The sequence below is a fragment of the Seriola lalandi genome, unplaced genomic scaffold (genome assembly GCF_002814215.2).
Source record: "Seriola lalandi dorsalis isolate HSWRI2012SDOR001 ecotype SW California unplaced genomic scaffold, Sedor1 jcf7180002054925, whole genome shotgun sequence".
NCBI classification, from domain to species: domain Eukaryota; kingdom Metazoa; phylum Chordata; class Actinopteri; order Carangiformes; family Carangidae; genus Seriola; species Seriola lalandi.
In genome coordinates, this window is record NW_019525477.1 from 1,149,250 (window position 1) to 1,165,415 (window position 16,166).

Below are 16,166 nucleotides of genomic sequence, written 5' to 3' on the forward strand. Positions count from 1 at the left end.
TCACTTGTTAATTAGAAGCCTTGTAGTTCAACTTTAGGACTTGGAGTTCTGGTTGAATGTAACGGTGAGAGTAGGTTTAATTTAGGGTTAATGATGTGAACGTAGCCAAGGGAAGGTCCTCATAAGTGTTGTAATACATTATCACCTTGAGAGGGCTTTAGTTAAAGGCCTCATGACTCCCATAACTAAAACAAGTTCCTGTCTACATTCTGTCAGTTGTTACTGTGACGGTTACAATAAAAAGAGAGAGATATACTATATATATACAGTATATTTAATTTTTTTTGATCAAATTCAAGTATTCAGCCGTAAAATTTGTCAGTGCTCCATGATCATAGTTGAGTATTATATTGGGCATTAATAGGGACCATGCATGCTCACTCTGTGGTGACACTGCTGTGTGTTTGGGGATGTCTGTCACATCTCAGTAAAGTGGTCAACTGTCGCCATCTAGTGGTGGATTGTCCCACAACACAAAATGATAGTTTGGCAGTGCTTTGTTGGCTTGTCAGAGAAACCATGTTATAGCTGGATGATTCAGTTAAATTGTTTATTGGGTTTGGAAGTAGTAGTTTGACTAAACAAATCTACTTATTAGCTCCCGACCGTATACAACCAACAGATGGAGTTTTAACCTTTCTGGACTAAACCAACACACATGAGAAATCCTAAAAGTGAAGACCTGATGATGTGGCTGAAAGCTCAAGAAAGGATGTAAGTGGGCTTTGAGTTGAGATCATTTTCTTAAACTGCATGATTTGTTTGACAAAAAAGTCTCTCCTCAGTTCGTGCTCTCCTTTTTCTGGAATTTTCATGCATATGACATGATCTTCATCAGCAGATGGTGTTTGCTTAGTTGTCACAGAATTGTAGGTGTGTTCAAACTTCCACTTTTTTTCTGAGCACTTGAAGAAGTTCTTGTCCATGTTTGTATCTAAGGTTTAGGTTTAAAGTTTGTTCTTGATCAATGAATGATCCAGGTTTAAATTTCACCGTGAGCCGACCTTCACCATGCTGAAGTAAGTCAGTCCCTTTAGTCCTTACCAGCTCCAAGGCTGACCTCTGACCTCACTCTGGAGCAGAGCGTCAAGAGGATTATTATTATAATTATAAAAGTCACACTGCTCTTTTTATTAACTGATCTACTGACAGCAGCCCTCTTACTCCCCCTGCTGACAGAGGACTTGTCTGCAGAGAAAACAGTTGGCTCCATGGATTAATTCCTCCGGGTTCCTGGTATTAATTCATTCTCCTTGACAGTAGGCTGGAGTGTTTGGTGGCGTGCTTGTGTGTCCGCACACCCAATGACCAGCTCAGCGTTCATCAGGTCAGATTTTCCCCTGTTGGCACATTGGGGTCATTGTTTAGATTTGACCTCCAGGAAAGAATCATTTGACTTAGGTTGTCTGTTGCCCACCAGCACTAAATGACAGGAAACTAGAGCTGTGAATCTCTACAGGATCATCATCATTTGCTGAATCTGTTTAGCAACTTTTTCAACAAAGTGCTAAGAGATAGAGGGGATGGAAAACAATCAGCTTTAGTAAAGGGAAGTCTGCACTGCTGACTGTACAAACCTCCATAGTTTGTTAATGCAGACTCAGCAAAATCCAGTAACATCAACAAATGAGTTAACAACACTATTGCAAAGTAATGAGAATGGAGCCCAGCTGTGTCTTTAAAGTTTGCTGTGTGTATTCCCTTGAGGAAGTTGACACAAAGGTTACTTGCACTGTTTGCCATTATGAAGCTACAGCTGTTACCATCCAGTATTTCTTCACAAAGTGGAAAATATGAGTTTTTTAGGTTTTCAATGAAATGTTATAATAAGCGGTTGATCAATTAAATGCAGACTAAATGGCAATTTCATGATTTTTTTTAAGGGCATGCACCTATATTCCCACAATATGTCAGATTTTCAACCTGTCCAGTCTCAGTCTACTTCAGCCTTTCCTCATCTTTTATGAAAGTTATAATATGGCAAACAGACTGAATATTAAAATGTAGTCTTACTCTAATCATGCCAGGTTATAAGGAGCTGAGGAAGGGATATGAAGACCTGTTACTAAAGTATTCAGCAATACTACAAAATAAAATATTGTTTTAAAAGCAAAAACCCTGCATTTAAAATAAAAATAATAAAATAAACTAATGTATCAAAAGTAAACGTATTCAGCTGCAAAATAGGCTGTTTTCATTGCAAACATTTTGATAAAAATTCTTATATTGTCACATATTATAATATTGTCTTATTATTGCTGATCATTCACAGCATATTTATCTTGTGGCTGGAGGTGAAGCTAAGTTTAACTACTTTAGATACTGTTGAGAAGTTTCATCTGCAATAATACAATCATATCTTATAAACTGATCACGTTTATGTGTAAAACCTAAATCTGCTAAGTAAGTAGAAACTGTCAATGTTCCATAAATGTAGTGCAGTAAAAAGCACAATATTTCCATCTGAAATGTAGTTTCATATAACTTTAATGTGCATTTTGCTTAGAATGTATTTATTTGTAGCTCTAATAGATTTTGAATAGTGGTGGAGAGCACAGTCTAAAACATCAGTCCAAAATCTCCCTTAGGAGTTCAATTGGGTTGAGATCTGGTGACCGTGAAGGCCACAGGATATGATTCACATCATTTTGACACTCATCAAACCACTCAGTGACTCCTCCTTGTTCTGTGGATGGGGGCATTGTCATCCTGGAAGAGACCACCACTCCCACCAGGATGGAAGTGTTTCACTCAGAAGGTCATCACTCAGAACAGCTTTGTATTGATTTGCAGTGACCTTTCTCTCTAAGGGGACTAGAGGACCTAAACCATGCCAGCAGGATGCCCCTCACAGTTTAACTGAGCCACCAGATCCCCTCACTGTAGGGGTGAAACACTCAGGCCTGTACTGTTCTCTTGGTGTGCACCACACATGCATTCGCCCACTTGTCAAGAACATAGTAAAGGATGACTCATGTGGCCATATGGCCATATCACATTTGTCCACATCTCTGGAGACCAGTGTCTGTGGTTTTTACACCACTGAACTCTCAAATGTGCATTCATCTTTGTAACTGAAGCCACACTATAATATCCCTCTCTGTGTTACTTTTGACTGACTGTTGTTGCTGACACAGTCTCAACGAGTCCTGCATTGACATTCTCATCATATATGCATATATGAAATACAAAGAAGTTGAGGAGTCTTTGTGACTGAAGCTCCTGTCCTGACAACAAACCCTCTTTCAAAGTCGCTCAGATCTTTTTCTCTTGCCATCTTGATACATAATCAGAATCAACTGTTAATTGCTTCATTGTACCATGCAGTGCACATGTGCATTTGTTTCTCCACCTATTTATGTTTTTCCTTTTATCTGTTACCTGACTGTAACTGAATGTGACTGTAATCTGTATCCTCCAGTAAATACTAAGGAAGTTCCTCCTAAGAAATTAGTCTGCAGTCCTGAACAGGAAGCAGGAAATTGAGAAAAGGGGAAACAGGTAAAGACACAGGTGAACATAATGAAACCTCAATTCATTCGGGGGTTTTATGTCTCACAGTCACAAGTTCACAATGTGATTTAATGAGTCATCGTTTACTTTGACCCTTCACCTTAATGTATTTGACTGTGTGTGTGGCAGGTTGAGTGATTCATTATGAGTCAGTCACTCAGTGCTGCACATGTCTATTCATGTCCGGAATGCCCAGGGATTCCCACGGACACACACAAACGTGCACAGAAACTGTACAGTCAGGTTGTGCACGTTGTCACACATTGATGAAACATCATGTAACAATGACTACTATTCTAGAAAAGACTCGATAGAAATAGCTGACATAGCTTAACACACCTTCAGACTCAGTTATAAAGCAAAGACACAGACACTTTACATATAACAAAACCTCGATTGAGTCAATGCCTATGTTATTTAAATGAATATAATTACTCGACAACTTTCATAAATAATCTCTCTGCTATGTAGGCTGCTGAGTACCAGGCAAAACTGAATAGCACAACCTGACGGTGTGGGCTCATTAGGCCAATGTTATTTCACCGCTTACGCTGGCTTTTCATGTTTCCTCTTGTGTGATCAATGAGTTTTCATTGTTTTTACTGTAACCGAGAGAAAGACTGAGGGGAGAGATAAGGCTGCCGAGGAAAATATGTCGCATTCATTCAACTCAGTTTGTTATACAGTATGTACTTTGTTAAAGTAAAAGCTAAGATAAATACATTAAATAAATGAAAAATCCAATATTAAAATCATATAGTACATAAGGGCATATCACATACACAAAAAGCACACACTTGCCTACACGTACTGTATGTATCACATACAGTAAAATCTGAATAATCTGCTCATCAACGTGTAAATAAACTGTGTTTTACAACCAGTTAAATGTCTGTCTTGACTTTTTCTCAAGGGCACAGTCTCTGAAATACTGCTGTGAAATGAACTGCAGCTAGTTAAACAATGGTGATGTATTAAAGTAAATCCTTCATGTTCAAAACCAAGATGACATAAACAGAACTCATCAGGGACTTTATAACTCTGTCTCCACTTCCTTTCCCCTGGTTTTCCATCTGAAGGACACTCCAACCATGAATAGGTAATCTGGGCAAGTGCTGAGGACTCAAGATTACATTTAGAAAAGCCCACAAAAGACACTAATAGTACTGAATACACACAAAAATCCAGGAATATTTATTACTTTTGCAACTGTACTTACTTCCCTTCATGTCTTAAGGTGCTACTAAAATGTTAAGTCAGTTTTCAGCATATTGGGATTTTCTTTATGTACTGTTTTAAGCATCGGTTGTTTCAGAATTTCGTGTCAGATAACGCCGTGATGCCCCTGACTTCCAGTCAGTTGAGCTGCGCTGAATTCATTTGAGTGGTTTCCAGTCAAAATGAATCAGTTCCACTGAGTCCAATCATATCTGCATCATTTAAAAGCGGCCTAGTGCTTCATGTCGGTGTCTAACACTGTTAATGCACTCGGTTGTTATAGATCAGTTTCATTCCTCCATGGGGTCTTTATCAAATGCTGTTTGTCTGTGTTGTGCACCACCCAAAACAGTAGACATGAGACAAAAAGCAACTGTAAAATTCAGAAATGTAAAGTTGAATGGGATATGCTGGATGTAGAGATTTCGCAAATGTTTCTAATATACTTGAAATATTAAATTTCCTCTGTGTAAATACATTTGTGCAAATGTGTGTAACTGATTTGTTTTCCCTTTGTCTCTCAGTCTTCCTGCTTTGTGCATTCCTGTCTTCCATTCATCTGGGTTCTTATGCATCAAACGGATCTTGTTTTACTGTGCTCAAAGCTGATTGTGATCAGCTGTCCTCTATATGATCTCTCCACTCTCTCTTCAGATATAAAGGAGCAGAATTCAAGGTTAAATTTTGGCACAGAGTAAATTACACTTAACACTGTGTAACACAGCAAATACCTAAATGGAGTTAATGATGCACAATATTCTGCACAGAAACTTTATGGTTGCAACACTGTGCATTTGCCTGCACAAACTTCTAACAAGTTGCACAACAGCACAGTAAAAATGTGCTGAGAGTGAAGCCTGAGCTTCCCAGTCTAACTGGTCACACGGACTGAACAATGGGAGGTAAAACAAGCCTGGAGTTTCCCTCAGGCCTCCAGGACATCACGTTCAATTTGATGTTTGTTTTTAAGCCTCGTGAAGCTTCACAGCCTTATAGAGAACTCAGAGTCCTTTCATTTTATCTGCAAAGGAACTGAATGAGTGATTTGATACTGGGTTATTAGAGGCACTATAGAGAATCAATGGGAGTTTAATGCATTTGTCAGTAAAAAAAATCTGCAGTAGTGTTATTGACTAGCTGGCAGGACGTTAAGAACAATTATTAAATGCATGTCACCTCTGAGGTCAGTGATATAGTTTTTACACCAAATAAATTAGGGCATGTATGCACCAGAACTATGATTTCAAAGAACAGACATAGACATAAGTCAATTATTATTCATTACAGTGATATCTTCTACTGACATAAACAATAAAAGCTGTCACTGGTATATCAAAATAAAATATATCTGTAAGATCAGACACATACATTTGACCATGCGGTCTGGACCTGTGGGTCTTGGGGAAACTCCACCGCAGGGCCTGCTGGTTTAGTCTTGGGTTCTTTGCACTGTTCTCACAGTATGATAAACAAACTGAAATCACATCGCAATGACACTTGAAGTTTTTGAGGAAACTCCTGTTCACGCTGCAGCCCCCCTCCTGCAGGTCTACCAACCCACCCCAACACTTAGGGGCTGCAGAGCAACACTTTCTTAAAGTTAAAGGGATTCAGCGGACAAATGCTGACAAAGGTGCAGTTTTAAGACTTTCCATGCATGCATCCACCCTCGCTCATGTCATAACAGAGGCTTGTTTGTGGAATAGCAATGCACCAACATGCGTGACCAGTTTTTACTGAAAATATGTAAGCTTCAAGTTCTTCTGACTTCCTGGACTTTAGTGTTTCCCCTTCTTGAAGCATTAATATATTTGATTTCACTTTTAAGGCTATGATTGCCTACTCTTGCTGTTGACCATTTTATATTGGAAAGTGTGAAATTCTGTGAAATACTAAATATTACATAATTTGCATGATACTAAAGGCTAAGTTAAATATACAGAGAGAAACTGCATATTTGTTTTTGTGGCAATGTGGTATTTTTTCCAATACTCATGGAGAGGTAGAAATAGTTGAGAAAATGTGTATTTTAAGTGCAGCAGATGTAGTCTGCAAAAGTACTTTGCTCTCTTGGTTACAGACTGAGTAGTGTATTTATATGTGTCTCAATAGAAATCCCCTGTTGGAGCCAGCAATCTGTATGCCGTGTTATTCTAAGTGACAGTTTTGTGGAAATCCCCCACCTAGTTGTTAGCTCCGCCCGTTGCAGCCACACAGAGGGCATTTACAGACTGCTGCGTTTCTCCGTTAGAATACAACCAAACGCACCTCGTCCCGAACAACAAACCACCATGGACCTCCACCGGACCAGTATATTAAACCAAATGGATTACAGTCGGGAATCTAAAGAAGGGAAACCGGGTCAGTCGACAGATGAGCGGCTCGACAGCGGTCTGGACTCGCTTAAAGAGGAGGAGTACCAGGCTGTGGCGGCCGAGATCCGTCAGCTCCAGGTGAACTGTAATGCCCCACAGCACAAACAACTCCCCGCTGAAACCGAGGAGCTGCAGGAATGGAAAACACAGATCACAGAGGACGGAGACACGTAAGTTTGACCAGGAGTTGCGCATGGTGGGATATTAATGGGTTCTCGGAGGTACAGCTAGGCTTGCAGTATCGCCTGACTAGGCCTAGCTCGGGTCCTGGAGGTAATTTGATCCCTTTCCTGTGGGGAATGTGTTCCTCTAGCTTGTCATTACAATACACAGGCCTGGGCCTAGTGCAGACCGTGTTTGTGCTCCACTTTTATGCATTACTGCTTACAAAAGTACGCTGCTGCGGTGCTGACAATACACAGGACTGGTGGCCGGATTGTTAATGGGTCTAGCTGCGGTCAGACACGGTGATACTGGACGTAAACAAAAGGCTATTATCAGGAGGGAATCTACTATGGCCGCGGGTCAGGCTGGGAAAGTCCCGGGCGCGCCGCCAAGGAACCGACGCGCGCCCATGTGAAGCGAGAAGAAGGAAAAAAAACTAGAAAAAAGTACCTTAAATTGCAGCAGCGTAAGTCAGTGGAGGCTGAGGGTGAAACTCTACCCTGAAATATACGCCTGCGACTTATTGCTGTAATTAAACCAAGGGGAATAACATTAAAATGGTCCCCAGCTGTTATTTTCATTATAATTCCTCCGCGGAGAAATATAGTTCGAGTTTACAGTAAAGTATTTTAACTGTTGTTAGAGCTCGTGCACTGAGTATCTTCCAACGGGTCAAAGCTGAACAACGTGACTTAAGTAATCAAAAGTGAAGCAACGGAACTGTCTCATATAAAGCAATGAAGCATGAAACCATATTACACTGATTTAACCAAATGATACGTTTAAATGTTTAAAGCCGCACCATTGCAGCGGCTCTTCGTGTGGAGTTCAGGGATCACAGAGGGGCCATTTTCTGTTTATTTACATTCATTTACTGTCATGGCATTCTTACTTATTACATCAAGTGTGAAACTGACTGCTGTGTTATGCTTACAAATCTGTCAAACTGATTTGATTTGTGTGTGTATAAAAAAAAAAAAAATCCAACACTAAATAAATTGCATCAAGGATCTTTTGAATGTTAGGGGCCAGTAACATGGAAACTGGGTGTCCTGCTGTATTACAGAGTCCAGAGATGTACCTTCATTCTGATTTATGATAGAAATACCACTTGATTTTATAACCCTTATTTCTTTAGTTTTACATTAGTGTAAGTCAGCATTTTTAGGGCTAGTTTCTTAATTCTCTGCAATAAATTAATAAAATGTACAACCTGCACCCGATTTAGCACAAAGTAAAACAGTTGTCTGCTTATACTAAACCTTTGGTTTGTCATAGAACCTTTTGGTATTAGTTGAGATTTTCACTATTCAAAGATAACATTATGTGATGTAGATAGAAAAACACAATCAGAAGTATATTTGCTGTTATTTAGCTGTATCAAGTGACTATGTGCTACTGGTTTCCATGTGGAACATATTCCTTCAGTCTTTTACATCTGGTTGTGTTGTGTATGTGTATTTTAACAGGTTTTCTACCTTCTCCTTCTGTCTCTATAGGCTTCTCCACCTGGCCATCATCCACGAGGCCAAAGACTACATCAGGACAATGATTGACGAGTCCAAGAACACAGACTTCCTCAACACACAAAATGACCTGAGACAGGTACGTGAGAGACGCCTTTGAAAAGGATTTTAAAAAATATATATATATTCATCTCTACCTAGTCTCATCTTTATCATCTTACCTCACCAATACCCATATGCTGCCATCTATTTCTGTGTACTTACTAAGGGTATACTACCCATTCCACAAGCCTGTACTGTAGCAATAGTAAAAAATGAATGCTCTGTGTCTACCATCACATACAGAATAATGAAAACACCTGCTGACTCAGTAACTCACCTGTCTCGGTGTGATTTTTCCCTCTCCAGACGCCTCTGCACTTAGCGGTAATAACAAGCCAGGCAGATGTGTGTCAGCATCTTCTGGTATCCGGCTGTGACCCCACTCTGGTGGACAACAGAGGGGACACGCCTCTTCACATTGCCTGTCGCCATGGTAATCTGCTGTGCTTCAGCGTCATCACACAGTTCTGTCAGAAAGAGCATCTACACACGGTGATGGCTGCCTGCAACTATAATGGTAAGCTTCAGTTGTCAACTTTAAAACTTTATGTGTTTGCATATCAGATGGATTTAGCAGTTGTAGGTTGACTTACAATGTTTCAACTATATTAGAAAACTCTGTTCTGTGGTGATGGTAATGTCCTGTGGTGGCCCACCCATGCTGCATGGAAACCAGTCTGCTGCTGGTCTTAACCACTATTTAAAAGGAGGACTGGTGGGCACAAAGAGTCATTTCTGATGCCCATTATCCCTGAACACTATGGTTAGGAAGAAGGAAACATTTGAGCAAGCAAGGGGAATACCATTGCCTCTCATAGCAGTACATCCTGACTGTAACCCATCTATTTGATGGCACATAATGGTAGATGCCAAGGCTCCAAATAGAAAGGGGGAAGGTTCTACTTTTAGATTTGTACACAGATATTTTTAAGGCATTGTTGGCTTATTTACAGATTCTTTTGGTGAACCAAGTTTTCAAAATAAACTACAACAACCAAAATAGGAAATTACTTTGTTTTCCTATTATAATCTGCATTAACATGGCAGTATGATGTAAGTGCATATCTGAAAGAATAATTTGTTCAGTCAGTTTGAAATAACTTGCAGCCCATCTCAGGATGCTGGACTCTCCTGCTGTTAAAAACTGACATGTACTGGTCTGTGGTCAGTTGTTAAATTGTTCCTCTAATGTTTTGTGCAGGTCAGAACTGCCTCCACCTCGCCTCAGTCCATGGTTTCCTCTCACTGGTAGAGAACATGGTGGAACTAGGAGCTGACATTAACGCAAAGGTAAACAACTCACTTGTATACGCACTGTATAGTTCACAATTAATCAATGTGAGACATTTTGAGGACCAGCCCTCTTGTTGTCTTTACTCTCCCTCTCTCCCTGTGCTAATGAAAAATCTAATGTTCCCGTAGGAGCAACACAACGGTCGCAGTGCGCTGCATCTGGCAGTGGATCAACAGAATCTCTTACTGGTCAAACTGCTGCTGAAAAAAGGAGCAGACCCCAACCTCCTGACCTCTGGTGGCCACACCCCCTACCACCTCACCTATGGTTATGGCAGTTTTGACATCAGGGAAGAGCTGTACTCGCTGACCAACCCAGAGCTGAGGGAACTGCCTGACAGCGATTCAGATGACAGTGAGGAAGAGGAAGATGAGACGTTTGATGAGGAGGTGTGTGTTGAAAACGCAGAACTTCCCCTGTGCAGCCAGTCTGGCATAAATGTAACATGAAAATTTCCTGCTTAGTGTATAACAAATTTTTTCTGTCCTCTGTGTGTCTGCAGGTCAGTTATGATGACATTCACTGGAATGGACATTAGCAGGAAACGAGACGGAGAGAGGAAGTTACAGAGGCAGGAGGCTGTGATGATGACGGTAGAGGACAGGAGAGACGGCGCAGCTCATCCACTACTTCCTGGAATCGCGTGATGGAAGCCCAACAGCGTGGGTGACGCGATGCGAGCGTGACCGCTGACAAAACGGATGGGACAGGCAGCTGTAAAGGCAAATGAAACAGAGACTGACGGCCGAATAAACCAGTGAGACTGCTCCGGGCTTGCAGGAGAGCAAGCACACAATGAGATGTGAATACGTGACACATTATGATGGGATGGCATTGCTGTATGATAAGAGGATCGCTTGTATTCTGTGGACACTGCATCATTATCACAAAAACATCCATCCACACAGATGTACCTGCAACAGCTCTGTTGTATGATATTGTAAATGCTGTGTATACTAAGATGTATTTTTTATGGAAGCTGTGAATGTGTACAGTTGAGTAGGTTGTATATGTCAGACAGCAAACAGTCCAGCACACTCCAGTTAAATTAAAAGACTCATATTTAACAGTGAAGACCTCCTGTGTGAATATATTTGTGGAGATGGGTGACATGGTGGGGGCTCCTGGATGAAAACTGAGACACTGAGCTTGGAATAGAATGCTTTCACGTATGTACATTAGAAAAATATCTTCCTAATATGACAATATAAAGATCATACAGAACCCTGCGTATAATCAACAGCGCCTGACAATATTACAAGGCAGCAATTATATGGGAAATTACTCTAACCATGTGCCTCTCTGCTGCCGTCAGTGTGTCTGATTGTATCCATCAAAGCATGACAGCTGAGTTTCAGTTCTGACCCGCCATTTTTTATTTTCATATAATGCATGTCATGCAGGAAATCTCTGATACCTTGACAAGTCGCGTCCACTGAATGAGGAACTACAGCAAACTGAGCCTGCAATGCAGTTCTTCCTGCTGTGTGTGTTTGTGTGTGTGTGTGTGGAAAGAGATAAGAGGCTTCGGGAAATTTTTTGTGTGTGGAATGAGGCTGATTGCTCAGTCATCTAAATCAGGAAGTTTTTTGAAGGGCGGGGGAGAGAGGGACAGGGCAGGAAATTCCCAGGAGCAGAACACTCAACTGTTAGTGATGTTCCTGCTTCTCATCCTCCGAAGAAGGGAATCTCCGCAGAACAACAGGATGCTTCAGTTCAGCACAAGCAGGAAGGGAGTTTTACCTAAATTCCAGTAAAATAAATATCATTAAAACACATATGCAATTCTATGATGGCTGTATGAATCACAAGCAACTCAATACTTGCTTCTTCAGTACAATGGATTGTACAACAAAATACTGTAATATATACTTTAAGCAAGTGAAATTAGTGTGCCTACATTTTTTGTGCAGACCACAGACTATTTTTCCAATTAGACAAAGGGTCAAAGGGTTAAGCGCTTCATCTTTGTCCATTTATATTAAAAGCATATTAAAATAGCTGCAGTAGACCTGTTAGTACACCATCTTTTGTGGTAAACAACTACAGTTGTTTACATATACTACATATAAATTCCATGTAAAATCTTAACTAGTGATATTTCACCATTTGATTCATACTCAGCACTAGTCAGCCCCTGGGGTTATCTCAATATACAGTTTCAGAATGAACCAGCTCAACTACATGATGTAAACAATATACAGTAATTGAAATCTGAAGATCCACTTCACTGACTGAAAACAATGCTCCCACAGGAACCATTAATGTGACAGATATAGTCAGTAGCCACTTTATTAGGTACACCTGCAGTCTAATGCAATCCAATACAACGGTTCTACAGTGAAGTCTATTTATATGCTGCTTAGTATGTTCAGTATGACACTGTTAAAGGTTTTAATTAAATTACATGTTTTAGTATTGAGATCATAGTTTGTGGTAGTGTTGTATTTCACAGGGGTTTCTAATAGTCTGCCCCCCTCTTGTATGTAAATGAGGACAAAACAATAGCAACACTTATTAATATAATTTAGTCCAGTACAACACTACCTTTGACTGTGACTTCAGTAGTAAATATATAATTGAATTAACACATTTCTGACAATGTCAACGAAATCAGAACATTATAAACTTTGTAAAGAAAGATGTTACATTATTGTATTGCAATAGATTGTGCAGGCGTACCTAATAAAACATGTCGATCTCATGTCTGAATAAGCACCGAGTCACTACAGCAATACTGGGTTGGACCTATTAGCATGTCCAATATTGCACAAGTCTGAATGGAATAACCTCAGATGAACAAGAAGGATACAACAGCACAAGATTCAATATGCACAGAAAAGGAAACAGCCAAACTAAAGTGTTCCATAAAAACATTGTGTTTAATAGAAGTGCTGTATTGTACAGCAATGGCAGCAGATGGGAGGAGGGTCAAGACACAATGGAAAGAAAGGAATATACTTAGCGACTTCCCACTGACATTGACCTGAGTAGACCTAAACAGGGGTGTGACTGATGATGACTGTCACAACGGGAGAATTCCCACAGCTGTTCCCTGGGTTATCACAAAGTACATCAGAGCATAAACATCATCCTGGAGCTAATGACGAGTAGAGAGGAGAGACTGAGGCAGATGAATAAAACGAGACAGATTCAAAAAGTACAAGTTGTGGCAGCCCTGAGTAAAGATGGTTAGGAAGCACTGTTTTAAATACAGTGACTCAAGATGCTACTGGACCACTGAGTTCATACTTAAAAGAGGTATTGTGCCGTTGTTGTAGTGTTACCACACCTCCATCTTCCAGACATTTGAGCTGAGCTGCATACAGAGAGGGCACTGTGGTTAACACCTGTCTGGAACATCACGACCAAGGAGCATGTAAGGCTCCTGTGTCATATCTTGTGGACTGATGTCAATGTCCAGCATCTTTCCAGGCTCTGTGACATTTGGCAGCCGGCTGCAACGACGATGTCTCAGTGTGGCCAGAAGGAAACTGCAGGAAGGGGTCGATATGTGGATAATATTGTGTCTTGTCAGGTCCTGGCCCTGACCAGGGAGGATGGACGAGGGGCAGGTTGCATGATGGGAACACAGACAGTGCAGCTGGGTAACATATTCTACCCACCTGCTATAAAATGGCCATATTGTTCTGTATTGTTTTGTCTCAACCTCACTTTATTGTCAACAAGATGATACCAGCTCCTCCTTTATCTTCCTTCTAGACAAGACTTTTGTGTGAGGGAGGTGGGGCTTTCCTGGTTTCGCCGTTCATCATCCATGTAATGATGACGGCTACAAAATGGCTGCCAACTTTCTTCACTCTCTCTCAGACAAAGCCACCAGGTGAACATCAATCTCAGAGTCCGACAGAATCCTGGAACACAAACACACACAAGTTTAACGGTCATGTTTTTTGTTCTGCCAGATGTTGTGGGCCATACACACACAGACATTGTGAGATCACACTCGACCATGTAAGCTCTTACTTTGATCTTATCCCTGGTTTTAGTTGTAGGGAATTTCCATTACAACACTTCTATTTTTCTCAATTTTTAATCATAACTCTGGACAGAGCCAGCATAAGACCATATTCTTTTTTTGTCTTGTAACTTCTTTTCAGTTTCAGCACGATCATAAAAGACTTCAATGGCTGGAGCAATGGAGCTGCATGTTTTCTTGCTTTACTTCGCTTTTCATTCAGTCAGTGAAATTTACCCAGGAAGTTTGGCTAAGCCCATGCACCTTTTTCAGGAAGACCTTATTTTACATTTTCTTTGTAAATCCCATTTATCAGCCTCTGGCTATTCGAACCAGACTTCAACCTGTGGCAAGGATCATATTTTCTCACTCATGTCTCAGAAAAATACTCACTTGAATCTTGGTTCCTGTGTAGTGATGACTCCCACCTCCAGCTCTGAGGGCTTGAAGTCAATGGACAGTACGGTTGACAAACATGAGATAGCCGTCTGTTTTGAGACCATAGAGGGAGGGGCAAGGTGGAGAGAAGTATGAAAGAGGGAAGGAGGAAGAGAAAATAAAACATTACATCTGAGAGATAGATGCATTTAGACGCATTAAGGAACTCATTGTGTCAAATAATCTCGTAAGACGGAACATAATGTATAAATATGTGAGGGATGCTTGTAATTGTTAATGGAGTCACTGAGCTAATAAGGATGGAATGAAAGCCTTCACTTCTACCAGTGAGCAGCACTGTGTCACTGTCTGAGTAACTGCATGTGTGCATGTCTGTAAACATTTGACTGCAAATCAATCAGTGTGTCAATTCAGTGTTTCCAAGACTAAAGAGTTTCCACATCTGCTGACTTTTTTAACAGATGTTCAACTCTCTAGAAGATTAAACACAGCCAGATCACACATCTTTGCCGATCTGCTCTGCTTGTCCACCCATAAACATTAGATTGTGAAATGGAGGTTGTTACAAAAGGTGGATGTAATGTTAAATTTAGATTAATTTAGACATAAGTCTCCTCTTTGCTTTAACTTCTTATAACAAGAGATCAAATCGTATTGTTATATTGTATTAATATCAGGATCCTTACTGATATTTTCAATTTTTATAACTAAATCCATTACCACGATATCAATTCCTTAAATGACTGCAACAGTTTGGTTCCCTTTGAGTTGACCAGAAACCACACAGTTGTAGTAAAGTAACACAGCTGTAAAACTCCCAGACATTTCCTGACATTAAAAAAAATTACCAAACCCCCCGACCTTCCTTGTCTGAAAAATATGAAGTGAAATTCACTGACATTCTGGAAATTCAGTAATCAGTAAAAACCCTGGAATCTATTACAACTTATTTGACCACCATCCCACAGTCCTAATCAATAATGTAGTTTTGGGAAGAAATTACATTGTGGATAATAAATATGACAACACTCTTTGTGTTTATCGTATATATATATATACACACGTGTAAGTATGCGTTTGTGTGTCTCATACCTCTATAGTTTGCTCATAGGTCCAGTCCAGCTTCTTCTTGACTTTCTTCTCCAGGAAGCTGGTGGCCTCTGTCTGTTTGACTCCAGCTGCTGTGGCCTTAAAGCCACAGTAGTAGCCGGCTGGATCACACTTATACAGCTGTGGACCCAACTCTTCATCCACTCCAACAACTATCATACCTGGGGGAAGGATGCAAGAGGCAGAGGGAAATTAAAACTTGACAGTAGGAACAAAAACTCAGAGATGAAGTAATTTATTTAACATCTGGTTTATGCTCTAAACAGCAGTTTGAAAAGTTAAATGAACACCGGCGTCCCTCAAGGCTGCGTGCTGAGTCCTCTCCTCTACTCCCTCTTCACCTACGACTGCACACTTGTACATGGTTCCAACTCCATCGTCAAGTTTGCAGACGACACAACGGTGATTGGCCTCATCAGAAACAACGATGAGTCAGCGTACAGAGAAGAGGTCCAGCATCTGGCAGAGTGGTGCGCCGACAACAACCTGGCCCTCAACATCAAGAAGACCAAAGAACTCATTGTGGACTTCAGGAAGAGGAGTGA

The 16,166-nt window shown here is 40.6% G+C and overlaps 2 protein-coding genes across 2 annotated transcripts in view; one reads left to right on the top strand and one right to left on the bottom strand.

Annotated features, from left to right (window-relative positions):
* The first annotated feature begins 6,938 nt into the window (after nucleotides 1–6,938).
* On the top strand, nucleotides 6,939–11,207 carry nfkbiab (nuclear factor of kappa light polypeptide gene enhancer in B-cells inhibitor, alpha b). The gene is made up of 6 exons (XM_023431555.2): nucleotides 6,939–7,276; nucleotides 8,771–8,876; nucleotides 9,146–9,356; nucleotides 10,041–10,129; nucleotides 10,262–10,522; nucleotides 10,636–11,207. The coding sequence occupies exons 1-6, from the start codon at nucleotides 7,023–7,025 to the stop codon at nucleotides 10,669–10,671; spliced, it is 957 nt and encodes a 318-aa protein (XP_023287323.1). The 5' UTR covers nucleotides 6,939–7,022; the 3' UTR covers nucleotides 10,672–11,207.
* A 1,789-nt stretch (nucleotides 11,208–12,996) lies between these two features.
* The window catches only part of psma6a (proteasome 20S subunit alpha 6a), a 6,335-nt gene continuing 3,165 nt past the window's right edge, over nucleotides 12,997–16,166 (bottom strand). Inside the window, exons 5-7 of the mRNA XM_023431556.2 lie at nucleotides 15,604–15,782; nucleotides 14,506–14,600; nucleotides 12,997–14,008 (exon numbers count right to left, since the gene is read on the bottom strand). Of these exons, the coding sequence (XP_023287324.1) occupies nucleotides 13,951–14,008; nucleotides 14,506–14,600; nucleotides 15,604–15,782 (332 nt within the window). The 3' untranslated portion in view covers nucleotides 12,997–13,950. The remainder of the gene's footprint in view (nucleotides 14,009–14,505; nucleotides 14,601–15,603; nucleotides 15,783–16,166) is intronic.